This window comes from Lutra lutra, chromosome 2 (assembly GCF_902655055.1).
Source record: "Lutra lutra chromosome 2, mLutLut1.2, whole genome shotgun sequence".
Lineage (NCBI taxonomy): Eukaryota > Metazoa > Chordata > Mammalia > Carnivora > Mustelidae > Lutra > Lutra lutra.
This window is the reverse complement of record NC_062279.1, coordinates 198,878,003-198,897,744: the sequence shown is the minus strand read 5'-3', so window position 1 is coordinate 198,897,744 and position 19,742 is coordinate 198,878,003. Positions and strand designations below refer to the sequence as shown.

The window sequence follows — 19,742 nt, the reverse complement described above, 5'->3', positions numbered from 1 at the left end:
GCACATAAACAACCCATTTATTTACCTTGCAATATGTGTTTAAGGGAAAACCCTATTTTTGGACTTTGAGTATTCACCAATGTTTGTAGACTGGAAGACCTCAATTCCAGAAACTTCCTGTGTGTGTGTGTGTGTGTGTGTATGTGTGTGTGTGTGTGTGCAGCACATGCTCATGTTTATGTTTGGACAGATGTGAGACTGTAGCTTCCAGTCTGGAGGAATCTGGTCATGTAGGTCTAGTCTCCATCAACTTCTGTAATTTTGCCATTATCTGTGTTTCGTAGTTGTGGTCATCTGTAGCCTCCCTGTGCCCAGAATTTACTCCCAGGAATGATTTAACATTAGAAATACATCGGAGCACTTAACTTTTACGTTAACTCCAGAGTTTCCAGGGCTCTCAAGGGTCACGTTGTGGTCCCTTAGATTGGAACACCATAGCTTAGTTCTTTTCTGCTTCCAATGACTTAGTTGTAAGTTTAAATGTTCCAGTGTCATCCTGGAGAAGATGTATTTAATCACTGTTTGTGGACCACTTTGAGAACTGGATAACATTATGAACTCTGTCCCCAGATAAACTTGTTTACTCAAACTCACACTAAATTTGCCTTGAAATTTTAAGGTTTGAAAGATCTTTGAGCTATATCCACAGACTCCTCAATTAAGAGATCTCCTTGCATTCAAATGGCTTTATTGTGCAAGAAACAAAAAATTAAATGTGACATGAACATAAAATGTGAGGGGAGAAGAGAAAGGAGCCAAATCCATCAAAATCACATTCTTTCTTGAATGAAGGAAGATGAATGACCAAAGGAGAGTTTAGAGTAATCATTCGGTTTCATCAAGACCTATAAAAAATGATGACAGTTTAGAGATTTAGTTCATAGTATGTTAACAGTTTTCATGTACATTTTATTTAAATTATTTGTCTCTTATGTCTGTATCCAAGCCATTTTATCAAATTAAATATTTAAATTTAAATATTTAAAATTGTCTTATAGTAACTGAAAATAATTGACTTCACCTAATATTGACATCAAGACAATGTCCTTAACATGTTTCTTTATAAGTGATATTATATACTGGTTTTAACTTAGAAATCTAGGTTTATAAATTTTGAATAATTGTAACTATTGAAATAATGATCATTTCATTAAAAGCATAATCATGTAATATTTTAAATCAATGCAATATATAACTGTTACTTTCTTTCATGTTGTCTCCATTAATTTTCTCATTAAATTTTAATAAGTTCCAAATTTTCCCAACATCTTATCTCTTTTTTCCCTACCACATATGTCCTATTAAAGAGCAAAGAAATAGTACAATTTATAGATACCCTGACCTAAGGAAAACATAGTATGTTTTCTGTATATTAGACAGTCCGTATAGAAGTAGATAGCATAGTAATTACACTTTACTATCCAAAACCAGACAAGTTTTATTTGGTTCCCAGTTTTGAACTTCTGGGCTGTGGTAATTTACTTAAGATCCATGGGACTATTATTTTTCTTTTGTAAATTGAAGATAGTAATATGATCCATATGGTTGCTATAGAAATATTCTGAGATAACTATATAAAGTTTTTATCATTTAGTAAGGACAGGATACTGTTTAAAAGTAAATTTTGGCATTTATTTATTTTATTTTTTTCATACAGTTTGTGGGCTGATCAGTTTTTACAGTTATTTCACAATATGCATTGTAGAAACCAAAATTAAGAGAAAATAAAAGTTCAGAAAGAGTAATGACTTACCCATAGTCACAAGATGGAAGAAACAGCCCTCTCTGGTCTAACGCTATTCCCCTGTATCACAGGTCAGTGTGTTGTATTTCAGATTATATAATAATATAGACAGTATGATGCACTGAAAATATTTATTGCAAAGAAACTCAAAATTTTGTAACTTTCTCCCCAAATTATTGCACACTCCGGTCATTTCTATTTTATTGAACTTTCCTTTTAATTTCTTTCTGTAAGTTCAGATTTTAGACTTTGCCATTATTCATTGATCCAAATAATAAATGGAAATGTTGGCATCATGTTTAAGGTTCTGAAAGTATTTTTTAAAAAAGATTCTGAAAGTATTTTTCTAGTGTGTATGTGCTTCTTAAATTAAGAATTACAATTCTTCCATGGGCTTATCTTAGAATAGTAATTTTGAGTGCTTAAACTTCATGTTTTAGATGTCTGAAATAAAGAAATGCATGGGAAACATTTCCTTTTGCTCGATTCAAGGCAAAATTAGAGTGCAAGAACATGGTTAAATGTTTACAATGTATTTAAACTCATATTCTATATAGATAGTCTCAGAAAATTTATTTTTGAGATAAGAAAAATCACAAATTTAGCATAGTATTTCACTCTGCTTTCTGTGTATATGAATAGGAATAAACTAAAACTAGTAGATTCTAGGAGTGTTCTAGTTGTTGAAATAAGATTTGATTAAAAAAACTCTAATTTTTCTGCATTTTGTAAAATAAGATGTTTCATTTCTTATTGGAACAGAATCTAGTATATCAATGCTATGGTACCAACAAATTAAAATTATAATGAACCCATTTTACCTGCTCCTATAACGGACTTAATTTATCTATTATACTAGTTCAGTTATTATGATTGTACTGATAAATTCATGAATCTTGTCTGCACTATTTACTTTTGTCTTTTGCTCACTTACCTGTGTTGTCTTCTTTGATGTTTCCTCAGAGTTTTTAGACCATAGGTGAGGTAACTGGAATTGTGGTAGTCTCAGGTGTGCTTGTGATGGTGAATTCTGAGGAAGCATCTGAAGTGACTACCGTGTTCACTGTTGGTTCAGTGGTAGGAATAAATGTAGCCTCCACAGAAGCAATAGTATTGATGATAGGGATGCCTGTCTTATCCTGAATCATCTTTGGGGTAATGGCAATAAATGATGGATGTAGGTGTGGGGGATGTACCACGGTGGGTGGGTAGGCATTTGGCAGGACTTGCCATTGAGGAATTTGGGCATGTGGCCTAACTGCAACTGGTTTTGCATAAAGTGGATAAGGCACATATTGATGATTAATTGGTACAGCTGGTATGTGTGGGTAGTAAGTAGGCTCATAGCGAGGAAAATTATTCAGTACATAATGAAATGGGATATACTTGGCAATTTTCTGATTGAACGGGCTTTCATCATTCTTGTGGCACTGTAAAAAGAATACATTATGCAGATGGTATTATTGTAGGCTAGAATATAGAGATATCTTAAAGTATGTATTTTAGTGTTTGACATTGAGTAACTACAATATTGGAAGTAGTGAACTCAGCAACCATATTATTTTTTATAAGACAGATTTGTACACTTCCCTTCTATTTTTTGATTTTCAACAAATACTAAAAATGATATTAGTTTCAAACAAATTAGATGTGGTAATCCATGATGTAAAACCTCGTTGCCTAGGTCTTGACATACATGAAAAGTGCTCAGTAAATGTTGGGCATTATAATAAGAACAACAGCTAGAATAATCTCATAGAGATTTTTGACCTATGGTGCACAAACATAGCACAAAGACAGGAATATATGTGCATATATATATTTTCATATATTTGTATGTATGTATATATGTATTCTTACTACATATTTGTAAATATTTACAAATTTTATTTATCTAGAGACTAGGCTGAGGGCACATTTACTTTTTTCTAAACGAATTATAGCAAAATAGTAAAATAATGTGATGTGGGAGGATTCTTGGATTTGTACTTTGGATTCTTTTCAACTTCATATTATTCTTTAAAGATCAGTTAGGGAATTTACCATTTTTATTTGTCTCTGTTGGTTGTGTGCATTTATAAAAATATGTCATTAGGTCTTTCCAAAAGTAAAACAAATCAACAAAATTATACTGCAAAGCAAGTACTTCTCATGAAAGAAGACATATGTAAATGTGTTCTTTCAAACATATGTATGGAACAAGAGGAGGAAGTAAATGCAAGTGTATGAGAAGTATTCAGAGACGGATCAGAGAGGGATCTTTCCCCAAGTCTGCAGTGAGGAGAGATACTAAACTTTACATTTGTTTTCCTTTATTCCCAATATTAAACTCTGGGATAGTTTTCTCATGCTGCAAAATATACACGAAAACCAAAAGCACATGATTTGGGTTAGAAGAATCCAAGATTTTCAGATGAATATTGAGGTTGATTCATATGATTGGTTGCTAAAGTGGTATTTTTTTCAATGATTATTAAATTATTTTGTGGGGTTTATTAGTTTTTAGGCAGAAGGCACTTAAATATCATAGAACTTTGCATAATATTATACTTCAGAGTTCACATCTCTACTAGAAATAATTAAAATAAACTTACAGTTGGTTGTTCCTGGTTTTGCACCTCTGCGCCCTGCTGAGTTCACAGAAATAAGAAATAAGTTAAAAAAAAAAAGCATTGGGCAGAGTCCAGATTTTTTTTGTAGTTTTAAAAATCTTTTGTACAAAAGACAAAACATGATTTCTTTGTTTTTATTTTGATATTATAAAATATTATAAAGCATTCTCCATGGTTATTTAGTCTATAAGGCTTGTGAACCACTCAAGCAGTGACAGCAATAAACTAATTAAAATCTTTAAAATTGGGGCGCCTGGCTGGCTCAGTGGGTTAAGCCTCTGCCTTCGGCTCAGGTCATGATCTCAGGGTCCTGGGATTGAGCCCCGCATCGGGCTCTCTGCTCAGCAGTGAGCCTGCTTCCTCCTCTCTCTGCCTGCCTCTCTTCCTACTTGTGATCTCTCTCTGTCAAATAAATAAAATCTTAAAAAAAAAAATCTTTAAAATCACCACTGGGGAGAAGAAGAATTTAAGTTTGAATATAATATGATCATCTGACTCCTATGCAAAAAATATATACAATATTTGCCTAAATGAAAAATATGAATAACATATTTTGTATTGAATGTACATTGGAATTTTTTTTTGTTTTTTGAATATGTATTGTTAAAAAAAGAGGCGCGTTGAGTATATTTTTTTCTGCTCTCCTAAGATGACATATGAGGTTTATCTAGATTTTAAAAAATTGCCTTTCAGGGCGCCTGGGTGGCTCAGTGGGTTGAGGCCTCTGCCTTCAGCTCAGGTCATGATCCCAGGGTCCTGGGATGGAGCCCCACATCGGGCTCTCTGCTCAGCGGGGAGCCTGCTTCCCTTCCTCTCTCTCTGCCTGCCTCTCTGCTTACTTGTGATCTCTGTCTGTCAAATAAATAAATAAAATCTTTAAAAATAAATAAATAAATAAATAATTGCCTTTCACATAACATTAGTGTATAAGTATTATATAGATAATAGTGGTTTTTTAAATCATTTTTCATTTGTTTTTACAATAATTCTGGATTGCAACATGTATAGGGAATCGGGAGTGAGAAAACGATTTACGTAAGCATCTATATAAAGCTTTAAAAACTCACAAAGTCTTTGTAAAGTTTTGAGATGAGGTAATAATGATGTGGGAAACAAAAGCAAAAGAAAAATCATTAAATATTCTTACTACTTACAGCCCATTGACAAGTTCTTGAAACAGGCAGAGTGACATTCCTCTAGGGACTCAATTACCTCAATGCTGACACTTTGTTAAGGGCAAAAGGCAATCTTAGCCTGACTCCCAGGATCCTGTCAGTCTACTTTAACATATTAAAATTCCTTTGGAATTTCTTTTGTCACTACTCCTCCAAGATCCATGTTGGCAGTCATCCCCCAAGCATATAACCCACTGATATACATCTGTAGGGTCTTATGACTAAGGTTTTATTAGACAGTAATAAATTACCTTTTCCCAGCAATAGCTAGCCCCCTCAAAATTCCTGAAAACTTTGTTTCCAAAATTTCTTAGAGACGTACACTATCCCTAACCCCCTCTCAACTTGAGAGTATATAATGGGCCACTCCTCATGACCCCTGTGCAGCTCTTTCTGCCCACAAGTCCTGTCCTGATGCTTTAATAAAACATCTTTTTTTTTTTTTTAAGATTTTATTTATTTATTTGACAGAGAGAGATCACAAGCAGGCAGAGAGGCAGGCAGAGAGAGAGGAGGGAACAGGCTTCCTGCTGAGCAGAGAGCCCGATGCGGGGCTCGATCCCAGGACCCTGAGATCATGACCCGAGCCAAAGGCAGCGGCTTAACCCACTGAGCCACCCAGGCGCCCCTAAAACATCTTTTTGTACTAATTTGTCTCAAGAATTCTTTCTTGGCTTTTGACTTGAAACCCTAATGTCTTTACTACATCAATAACATTATTATTAGTTTTTTAAGTGATCTAGTTTTGGGCTTTCACACATACTCTTTGGTATGAAAAGACTAGAAACATTTTAGAAGATGTAGGTACAGAAAATCAGAAATTTGATAAAATATTAAAATTCAGGGTATGTTGAGATAGAGATTTCTTTACTCTAAATGTATTATATTACTAGTTAAAAATTTTAAAAGTAATAGAAATACTAGAGAAAGTTTGCCTACACTCAAAAATTCTGATAATCTAGACATTCATCTAGTATCAATTTGTACATATGTTCCTGGTATATGTTCATTTTAGTGCAGTTCAAAGAGCATGACCTCATAATATTTTTCAATTTTCCTCCTGTTTTATTATAGTTGAAAAATGATTAATAATTATGTCATGAAATGTTTATTGCTAACCATTAAGCTTCTTTAAAAAAACTGTTCTATTATAAATAGATGAATAACATCTTTATACCAGTGTCCTTTTTAATAGTTTTCATAGTGTCCTTAAGATAGTTTTTAAAAAATGTAACTTTGTGGGGGGGACAAAAATTATTTGATTGGGATTATCAGATTGCTCTACTGAAGACTTATAATGCCAACTTATAATGCCTCCCATAGGCTGTAAGGGTGTGCAACTCATTCCATAATTGTTAATAATAAATATTGTCCTGACTATATTTAGAGAGAAGGAATAAATTAACACATAAGAGATACTATCACAAAATACATATAAATTTGACTACTCATAAGATTGGTAAAATCTATAAACTTTAATTGTTTTTTTGAATTATGTGTTCATGTTCCTGGGGCTTGAAGCCTCTGTGAAAACAGGAAGGAGTGTTCGTGAGCTAGAGCAGGCTCAAGTTGCTCAGAAAGAAGTTGCCATAGAGCAGGCAGTTGTAAGTCATGTGCTATAGCAATTTATATTAAGAAATATATATTTGGTCTTTATTCTAGTTTCTGGACAATTCTGCTCCTTGTAATTTCCTAAGTGATGGGAGTGCATTGGGGAAGAAAGTATCTTTTATTATGTTAATGAGGTGACATTTGGACCCCGCCTAAGGATGTGGGCCAGTTGTCGGAGAAATTAACCACTTGATTTGAAGGTTGGGACTTTCAGTCCCACCTCTGATCCTCCAGGGACAGGAAAGGGACTGGAGGCTGAATGGTTCCCAGTGGTCAGTAAGTCATCCCTATGTAATGAAACCTCCTTAAAAGCCCAAAATGATGAGTTGGGAGAACTTCCAGTTTGGTGAACACATGGACATTCGGGGAGAGTGACTTTCCTGGAGAGGGCATGGGAGCTCTGCACCTCTTCCCACATACCTTACCCTACGCATCTCTCCCATCTGACTGTTCCTGACTTATATCCTTTTATGATAAACTTGTAATCTGGTAAGTAAAACACTTCCAGAGTTCTGTAAGCTACGTGGCTAATTAACCAAACCCATGGAGGAGGTTGTGGGAACTTCCCATCTATAGTCATTCTCCAGAACTACAGGTAACAGGCAGGGCTTGCAACTCATGTCTGAAGTGGGAGATGTGGTAGGTCTGAACCCTTAACCTGTGGAATTTGACAGTACCTCTGGGAAGATAGTGTCAGAATTGAGTTGAATTCTTCAGCACTCGTGGTGTCCAAAAATTACTCGGTGTTGTATGAGAACCCACTGTCCCCAATACATATTGGAATTGTGTCCAAGAAAATAATTTTCCTACTTAAATTTTAATTCCTGCCCCTCAAAGAGAAAACCCGAGTTTGAAATGTGCTGGTGGCCACAATAAAATGGAATTTCAAAGAATAAATGAAATAAAATAATTTTGAAAGTCATAATCCAAATTTTTAAAAAGTTTGACTCTAAGAATTTACCTAAAGAATTACTTAATAGATATTAACTTAAAAACAAGTCTAAATTCAGTAATAAATGAATTATGAAACAAGGGCTAGTGCCTTTCAAAATTTATAATCTAAGAAATGGTCATACAGCTTCTTCTGTTTGTCTTCTTGCTCTTGCTATTGGCAAATAAGTGCCTGGGATCCCTGAATGAACATGAAAATGAAACAGAACAAAAGCCAAAACAACAAAGAAAGCAAGTAAAAAATAAAAAAAAAAAAAAAACAACTCCAAATCCTTTTCCTTGGTTCCATAGCTTTAACATACAGCATGTAATTCAAGAAAATACCTGAAAACCGTAGAATTGTTTATGGATATTATCCCCGGGGAGGAGTCAGTTGATGTTCATGGGAAGAGTATAACAAAAGACATAATGTTTGAATGGTGAAGGCAGATGTGTCAAGGTCTTTGATACTGGTGGAAAATCTTTAACCAAGCTCCTTAAGTTTTAAGGATTTAGTCCCTAAAGAAAATGGATCTGTGTAAGATAGGAATTTAAAGGAATTTCTGACCCCAAACTATGATTTATATATTGATTCTTTAAGAATTATTTTAGAGCATGTTATAACTTAAAAATATTTCCACTATTTTTCCCCAAAATGTATTTTCTGTATAGTTTGAGAATTTTAAGGGTTTTTCATATAGAATACATTGTTATTTAATTCCTGAGAACCAAAAGCATATGCAGAAGAATAGGACTTTAATTTTGTAATATAAAACAAATAAAGTTGCTTTTAGAAAAATATAGCTAGAATGCAATTTTTTGGTTCTATGAAGTGTAACTGCACTTATAAATTTGCATAATTAGAATTTAAAAAAAAATATTTGACAGAGAGGAAGAATGAGCAGGGGGAAGAGCAAGTAGAGGAAGAGGAAGAAGCAGGCCCCCCCCCCCACAGAGTAAAGAGCCCGATGTAGGGCTCGATGTGGGGCTCAATTCCATGACCCCGGGATCAGGACCTGAGCTAAAGGCAGACTCTTAACAGACTGAGCCACCCAGGTGCCCCAATTAGAACTTTTATATAAAATTTTCTTAAAGTCTTACTATAAATTGATTAGATGAAATTAACTCACCAAAAATGGCAAGGCTAATGCAACGATATTCACAACTAGGAAAAAACTCTTCATCATTGCACCTAAAATAAAAATTAAAAAAAGTTAAATTAAAAACTCTTATAATTTAAAAGTGATTTGGGACAATTTTTGTTTGTTTGTTTTTGCTGTAAGGGGAAAAAAAGCTAGATTTATGGGTAGATTTAGCTAATGTGGAAAATCTATTTTATCGTAAGCTGTAGAAAAACCAAACGAGATTATCAGGGATACAAACTTATTTTTATTTAAGATCGTTTATTTGTTTGTTTGTTTGTTTGTTTGACAAGAGAGAGACAGCGAGAGAGGGAACACAAGGAGAGGGAGAGGGAGAGGCAGAAGCGGGTTTCTCGCTGAGCAGGGAACCCAATGCAGGGGCTCCAACCCAGGACCCTGGGATCATGACCTGAGCAGAAGGGAGACCCTTAACGACTAAGCCACCCAGGTACCCCAGGGATACAAGCTTTACCAACACCTAGCATCAATTTTAAGAAGAGAGTTACAACATACACAAATCAGGGCAAGAGGAAAGAAAGTGGAAAATGCCACAAGTGGTTTTCTGCAGATAGAAGGTTTCAGTTAAGAGAATTATCAAATTCTTTGTATAGGAGATGGCATATAGATGGGATTTGTCCATGGAGAGATAAATAGGGACAAAATGTTCCCAAATAGGGAAGAGGAGAGAGAGGAGAGGAGAGAGAGGACAGGAAAGAGAGGGAGAAGAGAGGAGAGAGAGGAGAGGAGAGAGGAAAGAAGAGGAAAGAGGAGAGGAGAGAAAGGAGGCAGCCTTGGGGCTATCCATGGACATTTTGAATGGAGTAGTGTTTTATAAGAGAAAGATAAAGTTGAAAAGAAAGTTTAGGACAGAAAAGGAGAGGCCTTGAATGCCACGTGAAAGAGTTGGGCATGGTTTTTTAAATAATAGAAACTAGTTGAATCATTTTAGATTGGAGAGTATTGAAAGTGTACATTCCTTTGGAGGACTGCATTTCAGCCCAGGCCCTATCTCTGTTTGTTTAACTTTGGCCAAGTAATTTCCCTTGCCTGGACCTTCTCTTTCTCAACTATAAAATGAAAGTTTAAGTTGTTTCTAAAATTCTGTAATTCCTTGATCTATCTAATGGGAACATGTAAGGGGGGGATGGATCCTGAAACTGCATTCTTTTTATAATACACTTCTGTAATAATCATAAATGATGTTATTGATGGTTTTAATAAGAAATGTAGATATGACGATTATGGTAGCTTTGAATATATATAAAAGAATTAGCCTTGGGGCGCCTGGGTGTCTCAGTCGTGAAGTGTCTGCCTTTGGCTCGGGTCATGATCCCAGTGTCCTGGGATCAAGGTCCCACGTTGGGCTCTCTGCTCAGCGGGGAGCCTGCTTCTCCCTCTCCTACTCCCTCTCCTTGTGTTCCCTCTCTCGCTGTCTCTCTCTCTGTCAAATAAATAAAAATCTTAAAAAAAATTAGCCTTATCCTTTAAAAGGAATATAGGGTTGTCACACCTACTTATTTGACCCTTTTTTCAATAAATTATCTTTTTAGAAAAATTTGTGTAATACTTCAAACTTTTAGTATTTAAGCACATACTGTACTTGTGAAGCAAATACTAACTACATCTTGTTATAGCTCCTGTTACTGCCATACTTGTAATAGACTTTAGTCCTGCAAACAGAGTTTTACAAAAGAGGGTCCCACAGGCTTGGAAAGGGGAAACACATTAGACTCTATTTGCCTCCATTCCCAGCTAATAATGATTAAGAAGGCTGTCTATGAAGCTGACTTCAAACTGTCAATGGGTATTGTGGAACTCATAGAATCAAATCCATACAACCTCCAGCAAACTCAAATTTCATTGAGAGGGTTGGGGTTTTTAGTAATTCTTTACTTGCCAGTTAACTTTTTCATTGAAATATATTTAACATATAACACTATAAATTTAAGGTATACAACATGCTGATTTGATACATCTATATATTGTAATATGATTGCCATTGTAGTGATAGTTAATACCACCATCATGTCCTATAGTTACTATTTCTTCTTCTTTTTTTTTTTTTTTTGGAATGATTAAGACCAAGTCTTAGCAAGTATCATGAATATAGATAGCAATTTTGTATTATAATCACCAGATAACTTTTAAAATTATAGACTGAACAATAAATTTCTATGGCAAGTAGGACTCCTGTCTAGTTCTCCCAAAATTATAACACACACACACACACACACACACACACACAGAGGCACATGTGTGTACAAAAAATACTCTGTAAATGATTGTAATTCCTTCCTTTTTAGCATAAACAGAAACCAGAGAGGTAAGACCATACATTACTTATCACCTATTTAAACCAATTAATACTTGAATTTGCCTTCATCACTTGGGAAGGTAGAAATAATTTATGAAATAGTAGAGCTATTCAGCTTTCATGAGGATACAAAATGCATGTTTTAAAACAATAATTATAAACAAAATTGTCACCTTTACATAGAATTATATTTGCAGTTAAGGGATCAACCTGGATTGTTATTACATGTCATTTGCTGAAAAGTTAATCTTCCACATTTGTAGAAATAGGTTATTTGTCTTAAATACCTTCTTTTTTATTTTTTATTTTTTAGTTTCTATGATTTTTTAGAAGTTTTAATCTAAATTCCAGTTAACAAGTAGTGTAATATTGGTTTCAGGTGTACAATATTTTGACTCAGTACTTCTATACAACACCCCATGCTCATCACAAGTGCACTCCTTAATCCCCATCGCCTATTTCACCCATTCCCCCTCCCACCTCCCCTCTGGTGACCATCAGTTTGTTCTCTATAGTTAAGAGTCTGTTTCTCGGTTTGCCGCTCTACCGTCTTCTTTAGAATTTACATTGTCTTTACTAATTTACCAGTATCAAAATTTGACCTTTACCCCAAAGTGAAGTTAAAAGTAAATTTGATTATAACATCATTCAGAATCTAAGGTTTAGGTTAGAAACTAACGTCAAAATCAAATAAGACATATTCAAACTTAACGATAAAAGCTAAGAGGAAGAAAATGTACTTCTAAAATAACTTTGGTGATACTATTACTGACTTCTGTCTGGGTGTTTCAATATGATTACCTTTCCTTGTGCCTGTCAGGTCTTGCTTGGCAGTAAGTTGAGTTGCCCTCTCAGTTGTAGGGAAGACCCAAGGTAAATAACCGAAGACTTATTAAAGGATATTAGTGCCTTGCACCACGTGATTCATTTTTCCTCCTATATTTCACCGAATAGGAAGATGACAAAAAAGAAAGATTTGATGACAGCAGGGTCATCTTTGGGTCAATCTTAGTTAATGAAATTCAGAAGGGGAAATAGAGTTGTCATTCATAAAGGTTGAAAAGAAGACCAGTCACACTTTTTAAAGAATAAATTTTTATGTTTCTTAAAGAGATAAAGAAGAGTTATAAAAAATTAATTGCATTCTTAAGTAATCCAACCTATTTGAATTTAAACTGAACTTAAACCTATTTGAATTTAAACTATTTGAATTAAGTAATCCAACCTATTTGAATTTAAATGAAAAGTAGCTAACCACAACACTTCCATATTTTGAAGATTTTTTTCACTTAAGAACTTGTGTATCAAGTAATACTACGTATATAATGAACTCTAATTGGTCTTTACAGAGTTAGATCTATTGATTTCTAAAAATTAGAAAAATGGTCATTTCTTATGCACCCAAGGACAATTTCTAACAAGTCAAATCTACATGTAAAATATTTTAATCAATATAACATATTCATTTGCATCTGAGCTACAACATACAGTTTTCAGTCAGTTCATGGTATAAACATTCAATATATATTTGTTCATTGCTTAAGCGCTTATGAACCAAATTTTATTTTAGATTTTTTAGAGTTTAGTAATATAGGTAATATTCTGGATATACAAAATTAAATTATTGAGTTGAGGATAATTGTTCTGTTTCAGGGATAGCTCATTCTAAAATAGGTAGTAAGTGTCATAAAACCATGACTATGGGAGACATTTTGGTAAAATACAGCTAACCAAATAATTTGCCTCAGAAAAGGTATTTTCTTTTGTTTGCATTTCTCTGGGGGAAAAATTGTTAATTGTGCTATGAGGTCTTGGCAAGACTGAAGTATTTTCGGGAATCAAGGTAAGACTGCCAGAATACAAGAAATAATACTGGCATTGTAGCTCTGCCTGTATTCTTGTCTTTTTCTTAGAACTGTTTCATGTCTTAGAAAGTTAGGAACGGTATTCAGAATCTTTGAATGAGTGCTTATTGAGTTTGTACAGAGTGAGTTGGGATTTTCTATTTCTCAGAATAGTTGGCTTCTGCTGTTTGAAGAAAGATGGCAGAGATACAGACTGCTCAAACAAACGGCTAGAATAAGAAGACCGGCCGTTCTGTGTGGACTGGTCAATCTCCAAATCATGAGAGTGTTCCTTTCTACATGATAATTTCTCAGTCATTGGTTTAGGGCCATAGAATGATACTGATTTTCAGCTGAGTCTTTAGAATTACCAGAACTTTATTTATTTAAATTTATTATTATTATTCAGAAGCGTCAGAGGCTCAGAACACCTTTAATAACATTGTTTTAGTGGGAAAATATATTTCAGTAATTCTGTTTCATCTGGGAATGCTAGGAATCCTTACGCACACCAAGAGAAAACCATTTCTACAGTGGGATCACCTATCCACCTCAAACACTAATTTGACCTTTTTTTTTTTTTTTTTTTTTGAAAAACTGAACATTATTTGTTGAACACTTATATTAGCTTAGGTACTGTTCCAGCCATTAGGGATAAAGTAGTTACCAAAGCAGGCAAAGATCTTTGCCCTTGTGAAGCTCATAGTCTAGCATGTACTCGAATACTAGTGACACTGAACATTCCCCGTGTATGTGTTGATCTTAGGCAGTCTAGAAGAGCTAAAGAGTTTTGAATGACTGATGTAGATGGACTAGGTGAACTCTATGTTGGAGCTGTTCAGACACCCTGGTGTTTTCCAAAGAAAAACAAAAGGAAGATCAGAACTCCCACGATGTGAAATCTCTCCAGTAGCTGGGATAGTGCTAAACAAGGTCTTAAAACTTAGAGTGTTTGCAGTTTGAAACTAGCCTTGATGTAGTCATATATTCAATTCAACGGTCACAGTCTACTCCTGAAACATCCCTGGACTGTAGGAGGAGGGACCAGGAGGGCTTCTTAATCAAGCTATGGCTTCTTCCTGTTTGGGTCCTAGATCAGTGTCTGTCTGTGTAACTGCATACTGGAGCTGAGTAAGAGGTGATTATGGTTCATAAATTCACATTCCAAGCACTATGAAATAGTCATTTTGTGATAAGTAAGACGGTGATTATTGAAATCTGTGCATTCTTTTATCCATAACAACTTTTTGTTCTCTTAGCATTTTTCACATCTGGTATGTACTTTATCTCGCTCTTCTTTTGGTGGTATTCACAGCATGTGTTTTTATTTTTTTCTGCCTCATTTTATTTCTCAGCTCCTTCATTAGTATCAGGCTGATGTCAATACTCTATCATGTGCTTGAAGTACAACAATGTGTTTTTGACACTACTTGCAATGTAAATAGCTAACACAACTTCTACATGATTAATTCATAAGGCATCAGAAAATTGATATTTTAATGCAGAAATTTGTATGCTTTGGAAACCTTTGCTATATGTGAAAATTCTGGGAAAGTAGTGCAAAATGCTCTTAGACTTTTTCAGCACTAGCAAAATGGAATATTGCTATTTTGCTCTCCTAAAGACAATACATTTAAATAAACAGTACACACATACAAAGTTATTAAAAACAAGGCACTTTGAAGAATTTAGTAGACAGTCACAGTCTCTGCTTGCAGAGAGCATGTACAGAGATAATACTTTCTGTTGGACATAAGTAGGAAGACCCTTTTGAGGCTTTGAGAAGACATTTGATACCACCTGGAGCCCAGAATGAGTGTTGTTATGACTTTAGCATGCACATATAAATTTATGCTTTAGTAAACTTTAGAATCCCAGAGTTTCTGGGTTCACTATAATAACACAGATTAAAAAATAAAAGGTAATAAAGAAAGCTTTCAGTTTTATAAAGCATTATATAATCCAATATGACCCCAGGACTCTCTGTAACTCTGTGCTTTATTTACTCCAATAGGTCTTTTATTCCTCTCATACCATTCAAAATATATAGCCAGGTCATGACTTCTATGTAGCCAAATCCAGTGCAAATGGATTTGGAAAAAAAAAAAAAATCCAGTGCAACTTCTTTTAATCAATCTCTGGATCTCTGGAGCCTTTGGCATGGTGATTGTTATTTCTGACTTATAATGATTTATTCTTTTTTTTTTTTTTTTTTTTTTTACCTCTCAAATTACTGGCTGCTTTTAATTTCTCTTTTGCTTCCTCTTAAGTTTCTCAAACTCTTAAATTTGGGAAAACTTTCATAATTCTTCGAGAGTTTACCTCCCTTCTCCAATTTTTCCCTCTCTCTAGTATCATTATAGTTAACCTACTCATTCCTATAGTTTTAAATATGATACACATTCTCTTCATTGAACTACAGATTCAGGTATCTGGCAGTTGCTTTAACATCTCCATTTACGTTTGAGATGGACAGCCCACATTTATCATGAACAAAACAATGTTTGATTTCCAGACACATCTCTTTTCTCATCCAAGTCCTCTACTAGTTTTTTCCTTTTTAGTAAATGACACCGTGATACTCTCTGCGGCTGAAGACAAAGTCCCGTGAGTCATCTTTTGTCCCCTCCTCAACAACCCGTTTGAAGAGTTATAAGCCCTGTTTTAACGATATACCTGGAATCTGCCAGCACTTTCTACAGTCTTACCTTTATTGCCCTAATCAGTCCCAGACACTGACATCCCACACTTGACCATCTCAGTACTTTCTGGTCTCACTACTTTTATTCTTGTCACCTTAGAAACCTTCTTTACACAGTTATAAAAATGTTATTTTTTGAACATACACCTGATATGATTATCCTCCTGCTTAAAGTCATTCAGGGGCTTCTAGCACTCAGGATAAATTCCAAGCATTTTATCAGTGTCTATTTGTTTCTACATGATTTATTGCCTCTCTATTCCTCTTTTCTCTCACTCTGTGTCAGCCTCAATAACCTTTCTGTTTCTAGAAGGTGCCATATTACTTGTGTTCATAGTCTTTGAAACTTACCCTAAATCTTCTCAAATAGTGTCTCCTTTATATTAAGTTTCAGCTCAGATGTCTTCTCAGAGATATTTCTTGGTACATTTTCTAGTCCTTTCCTTCCCTTCATCACTCCATTATTTTATCTTACTTTTCATAATATATTACAACATGAAATTATTTCCAAAATTTATGTACTTTCATTTGCTATTCTCTGTCTTCTTTCATTAGAACCTAAGCTCCTTATTGCATAGAGTTATGTCTGGCACATTTTAGACACTCAAATGTTTTTTGCACAAATTATTAATTATCTGGATATTTGTTTAAATTGCAAATTTTTATGTCACCACACACTATTGAGTCAGAATTTTTAGAGGAGGAGTGTCACTAGAAATCTGCATAGTACATAAACACCTAAATAGCTTTTAATACACTTGAAAGTTTGGGATTCACTACTTTGTTCTGGATGATGTCGGAACCTGGGCATGAAGAGCTCTGGACATAGGTGGGTGTATTATCTGTTTTCCCTGGAATTCTGATTTACTTCACTGAGGAGCCAAAGTATGTGGATAATACACGGGTGTTCTAGGATTGATTTTCCGGAGAGCATTAGAACTGACTCCCCTCTGATTGTGGAGCTGAGCTCTCACTGGGCTCTCACTTGGAGTGATTGCTGTTAGAGATCAGTGTGCCCCCAGTTGTATTTCATTGCTCTGCTAAAGTCTTGGATAGTTAAGAGAAATGGGATGCATTCTTAAGCTGTTAGAGGGAGGACCCTTTAGCTGCCAGTACCTTACTTTTCACCTTGTTCTATTGCAGCTAATTTCTTTCAACTGTCTTGATTTGCGTGAACTTCAGCCAGAAGTTTTAACCGGAAGAAAAACTCTGCTGTGGTATTACTAAATTCACATGGAATTCTGGAGGAAATACTACCTCCTGGACATCTTCCCATTTACTAAGGAAAAATCTCATCAGGTGATATTTGTTCTCTATATCCATATGAAAAATAAGCAGAAATGTTATATACAGAACAAGAATATAATATTTATTACCTTCTCTTTTTTCCCCTCAGGTCAGAGGGTATTCCTAAGGTTAAGAGAAATGTATATTAATTTTTTATTCATTAGAAACAGGTTCTAAATGATTTTATTTCCCATCTTTTATTCTCTTTTACTTTGACCAACAAAGACAAATGTCATTAAAAATACTAATTTGAGGGACTCCTGGGTGGCTCTGTTGGTTAAACATCCACGTCTTGATTTTGGCTCAGGTTATGATCTTAGGGTCCTGGGATTGAGCCCTGCATTGGGTTCTATGCTCAATGCGGACCCTGCTCGAGATTCTCTCCCTCTCCCTCTGCCCCTCCCTCTGCACACACACATGTTCTCTCTCTAAAATAAATGAAGAAATAAAATAAAATAAGTACTAATCTGAGTAGAGTTTATCCATTCAGTAGACGTCTATTGAACATTTTATTTGTGCTTATATACTTGTCAATTACCTTTTTTTATCCATTAAGGTTCAGCTCAAAGTCATCTGTGGGACCTTTCCTAATTTGTGTAGGCAGAACTAGTTTCCCTTCTGCTTTAAAAACAATCTCTCCCTGAAAACCAACCAAACAAACAAAAACCCCAAAAAACCACCCCAAACAAAAAAAAACCCCAAAATAACTCTGTGAGTACTTTATTGGAACACTTACTATATTTACTGTAATTGTATGTATGTTAATCTCTTTAAGATCTTTAAAGGTGGAAAAAAAAATGATCATTTTGTCCAAATCCCTAGCATTTAGCACAATGAATGACACAAAATAAATATTTATTTTTTTAGTGAATGAATGAAATCTGAAAGATTATGTGGGAAAATATGAGTATTCTCCTCAAAAGAACTAATAGAATAGTGGAGATGAATTTAGATTTGCTTATTTTTCCATAAAGCCTTTTTCAATAATTAGTATATATATACTCCATGTGAATGTGGTACTTAGTGTCTCTGTAGCTGATTACATTTTAAAATAATATAGGTGTCCAGGGGCACACTAATTTTATTAACTGTTTTAGAAGAGATGGGGATCATTCTGTTGTCAGTTTAGTTTGGGAAGGATAGTTAAGCAAATGATGTTTTAAAGAATCTTCAAGAAACAGACTTTGGGACACAGTGCTTTTGTGGATCTTATCCCCATAAATCAACATGAGATTACAAAAGAAAATGGAGGATTAAAAAAAAATTAGAAAGGAAAAGAAAACGGCTCAGGTCCTGATCCCAGGGTCCTGGGATCCAGTCCCACATGGGGCTCCTTGCTCAGCGGAGAGCCTGCTTCTCTCTCTGCCTCTATCTGCCACTCTGCCTGCTGGTGCTCGCTCTCTCTCTCTCTCTCTCTCTGACAAACAAATAAATAAATAAAATCTTCCAAAAAAAAACCCACAAAAAACCCAAAAACAAAAAAACAAATACAGTAGTTAAAAGTAAATGACAGTTTCTTCTTTTTTTTCACTCAAGGAAATTATAGTGATATAATTTGAGGTGAATAAAATCTGAGAGTTAAGGACATATATCAAAGACTTAAGCAAACAAAGTGGAGGAAAGACAGTAAATTAGAGATTCGTCCTTCCCAACTTTAGAGTAGCCACGCTTTGCCTTAGGCCCCTTTTCAGAGCTTTGATTTCCTACCTTCATTTTCCTCCATCTTGGTTTCCCTTGACTGCCTTTCCTCAATATTTTAGTGGCCTCCAATCTGTCAGCTGTAAGGTTGGGAAATAATTGTTATAAAATTCATTTACCAAATTATATTAAGGACAGTTTGGTCCTTTTGCTGTCCCTCCCATAGTTTTAACTGGGATCCCTGACTTTAATACCAAAGAATGAATATTTAATGTTTGAGGAACTTCTGACCCTGAAAATGACCAAGGGAGACAGCGGTTTCCCTATTCAAGTTATGCCAAGAGGCTCATTAGGCTGGCCTTGATTTGTAGTCAACTTACAGGTCATGGCAGAGTTTCCCTTATTGATGTTAGGTTTGTTAGCTATGAACAATTTTAACTTGGAGTAGAGAAATGTAATCTTTGTTCTAAGAGAATTTTTCTAATTGCCTGACCTGTGGAGACAAAGGTTGCCATTGTGACACGATAAAAGGCTCATTGTGCAAGTAGAATCTTATTGGATGCTTTTTGTCTTTTACTGTAAGAAAGTCTATTTTCATCACCACCTGCTACCTTTTCTCCTTTAGGGTTTTGTTTCTAGAGTTTCATCATTAGATTTATGTAAACTGATGATCAGGACAAGTTGTTCTTCAATGAAGTTTGTGAAATCTTTGCTGTGTTATTTACTTTATATGAAAGGGAATAT

General features: G+C 34.8%; 1 protein-coding gene across 2 annotated transcripts; it reads right to left on the bottom strand.

The window, feature by feature from the left end:
* Nucleotides 1-732: 732 nt before the first annotated feature.
* On the bottom strand, nt 733-19,114 carry CSN3 (casein kappa). 2 transcript variants are annotated; one of them, XM_047719463.1, is made up of 5 exons: nt 19,068-19,114; nt 9,203-9,264; nt 4,339-4,371; nt 2,679-3,174; nt 733-845 (listed from the first exon to the last, which is right to left on the bottom strand). In XM_047719463.1, exons 1-4 carry the CDS (start codon nt 19,081-19,083, stop codon nt 2,713-2,715), a joined length of 573 nt encoding a protein of 190 aa, XP_047575419.1. In that variant the 5' UTR covers nt 19,084-19,114; the 3' UTR covers nt 733-845; nt 2,679-2,712. The 2 variants fall into 2 exon arrangements, with proteins under 2 accessions (XP_047575419.1, XP_047575420.1); XM_047719464.1 differs by lacking the exon at nt 19,068-19,114 and adding an exon at nt 12,330-12,394.
* Between the last annotated feature and the right edge of the window lie 628 nt (nt 19,115-19,742).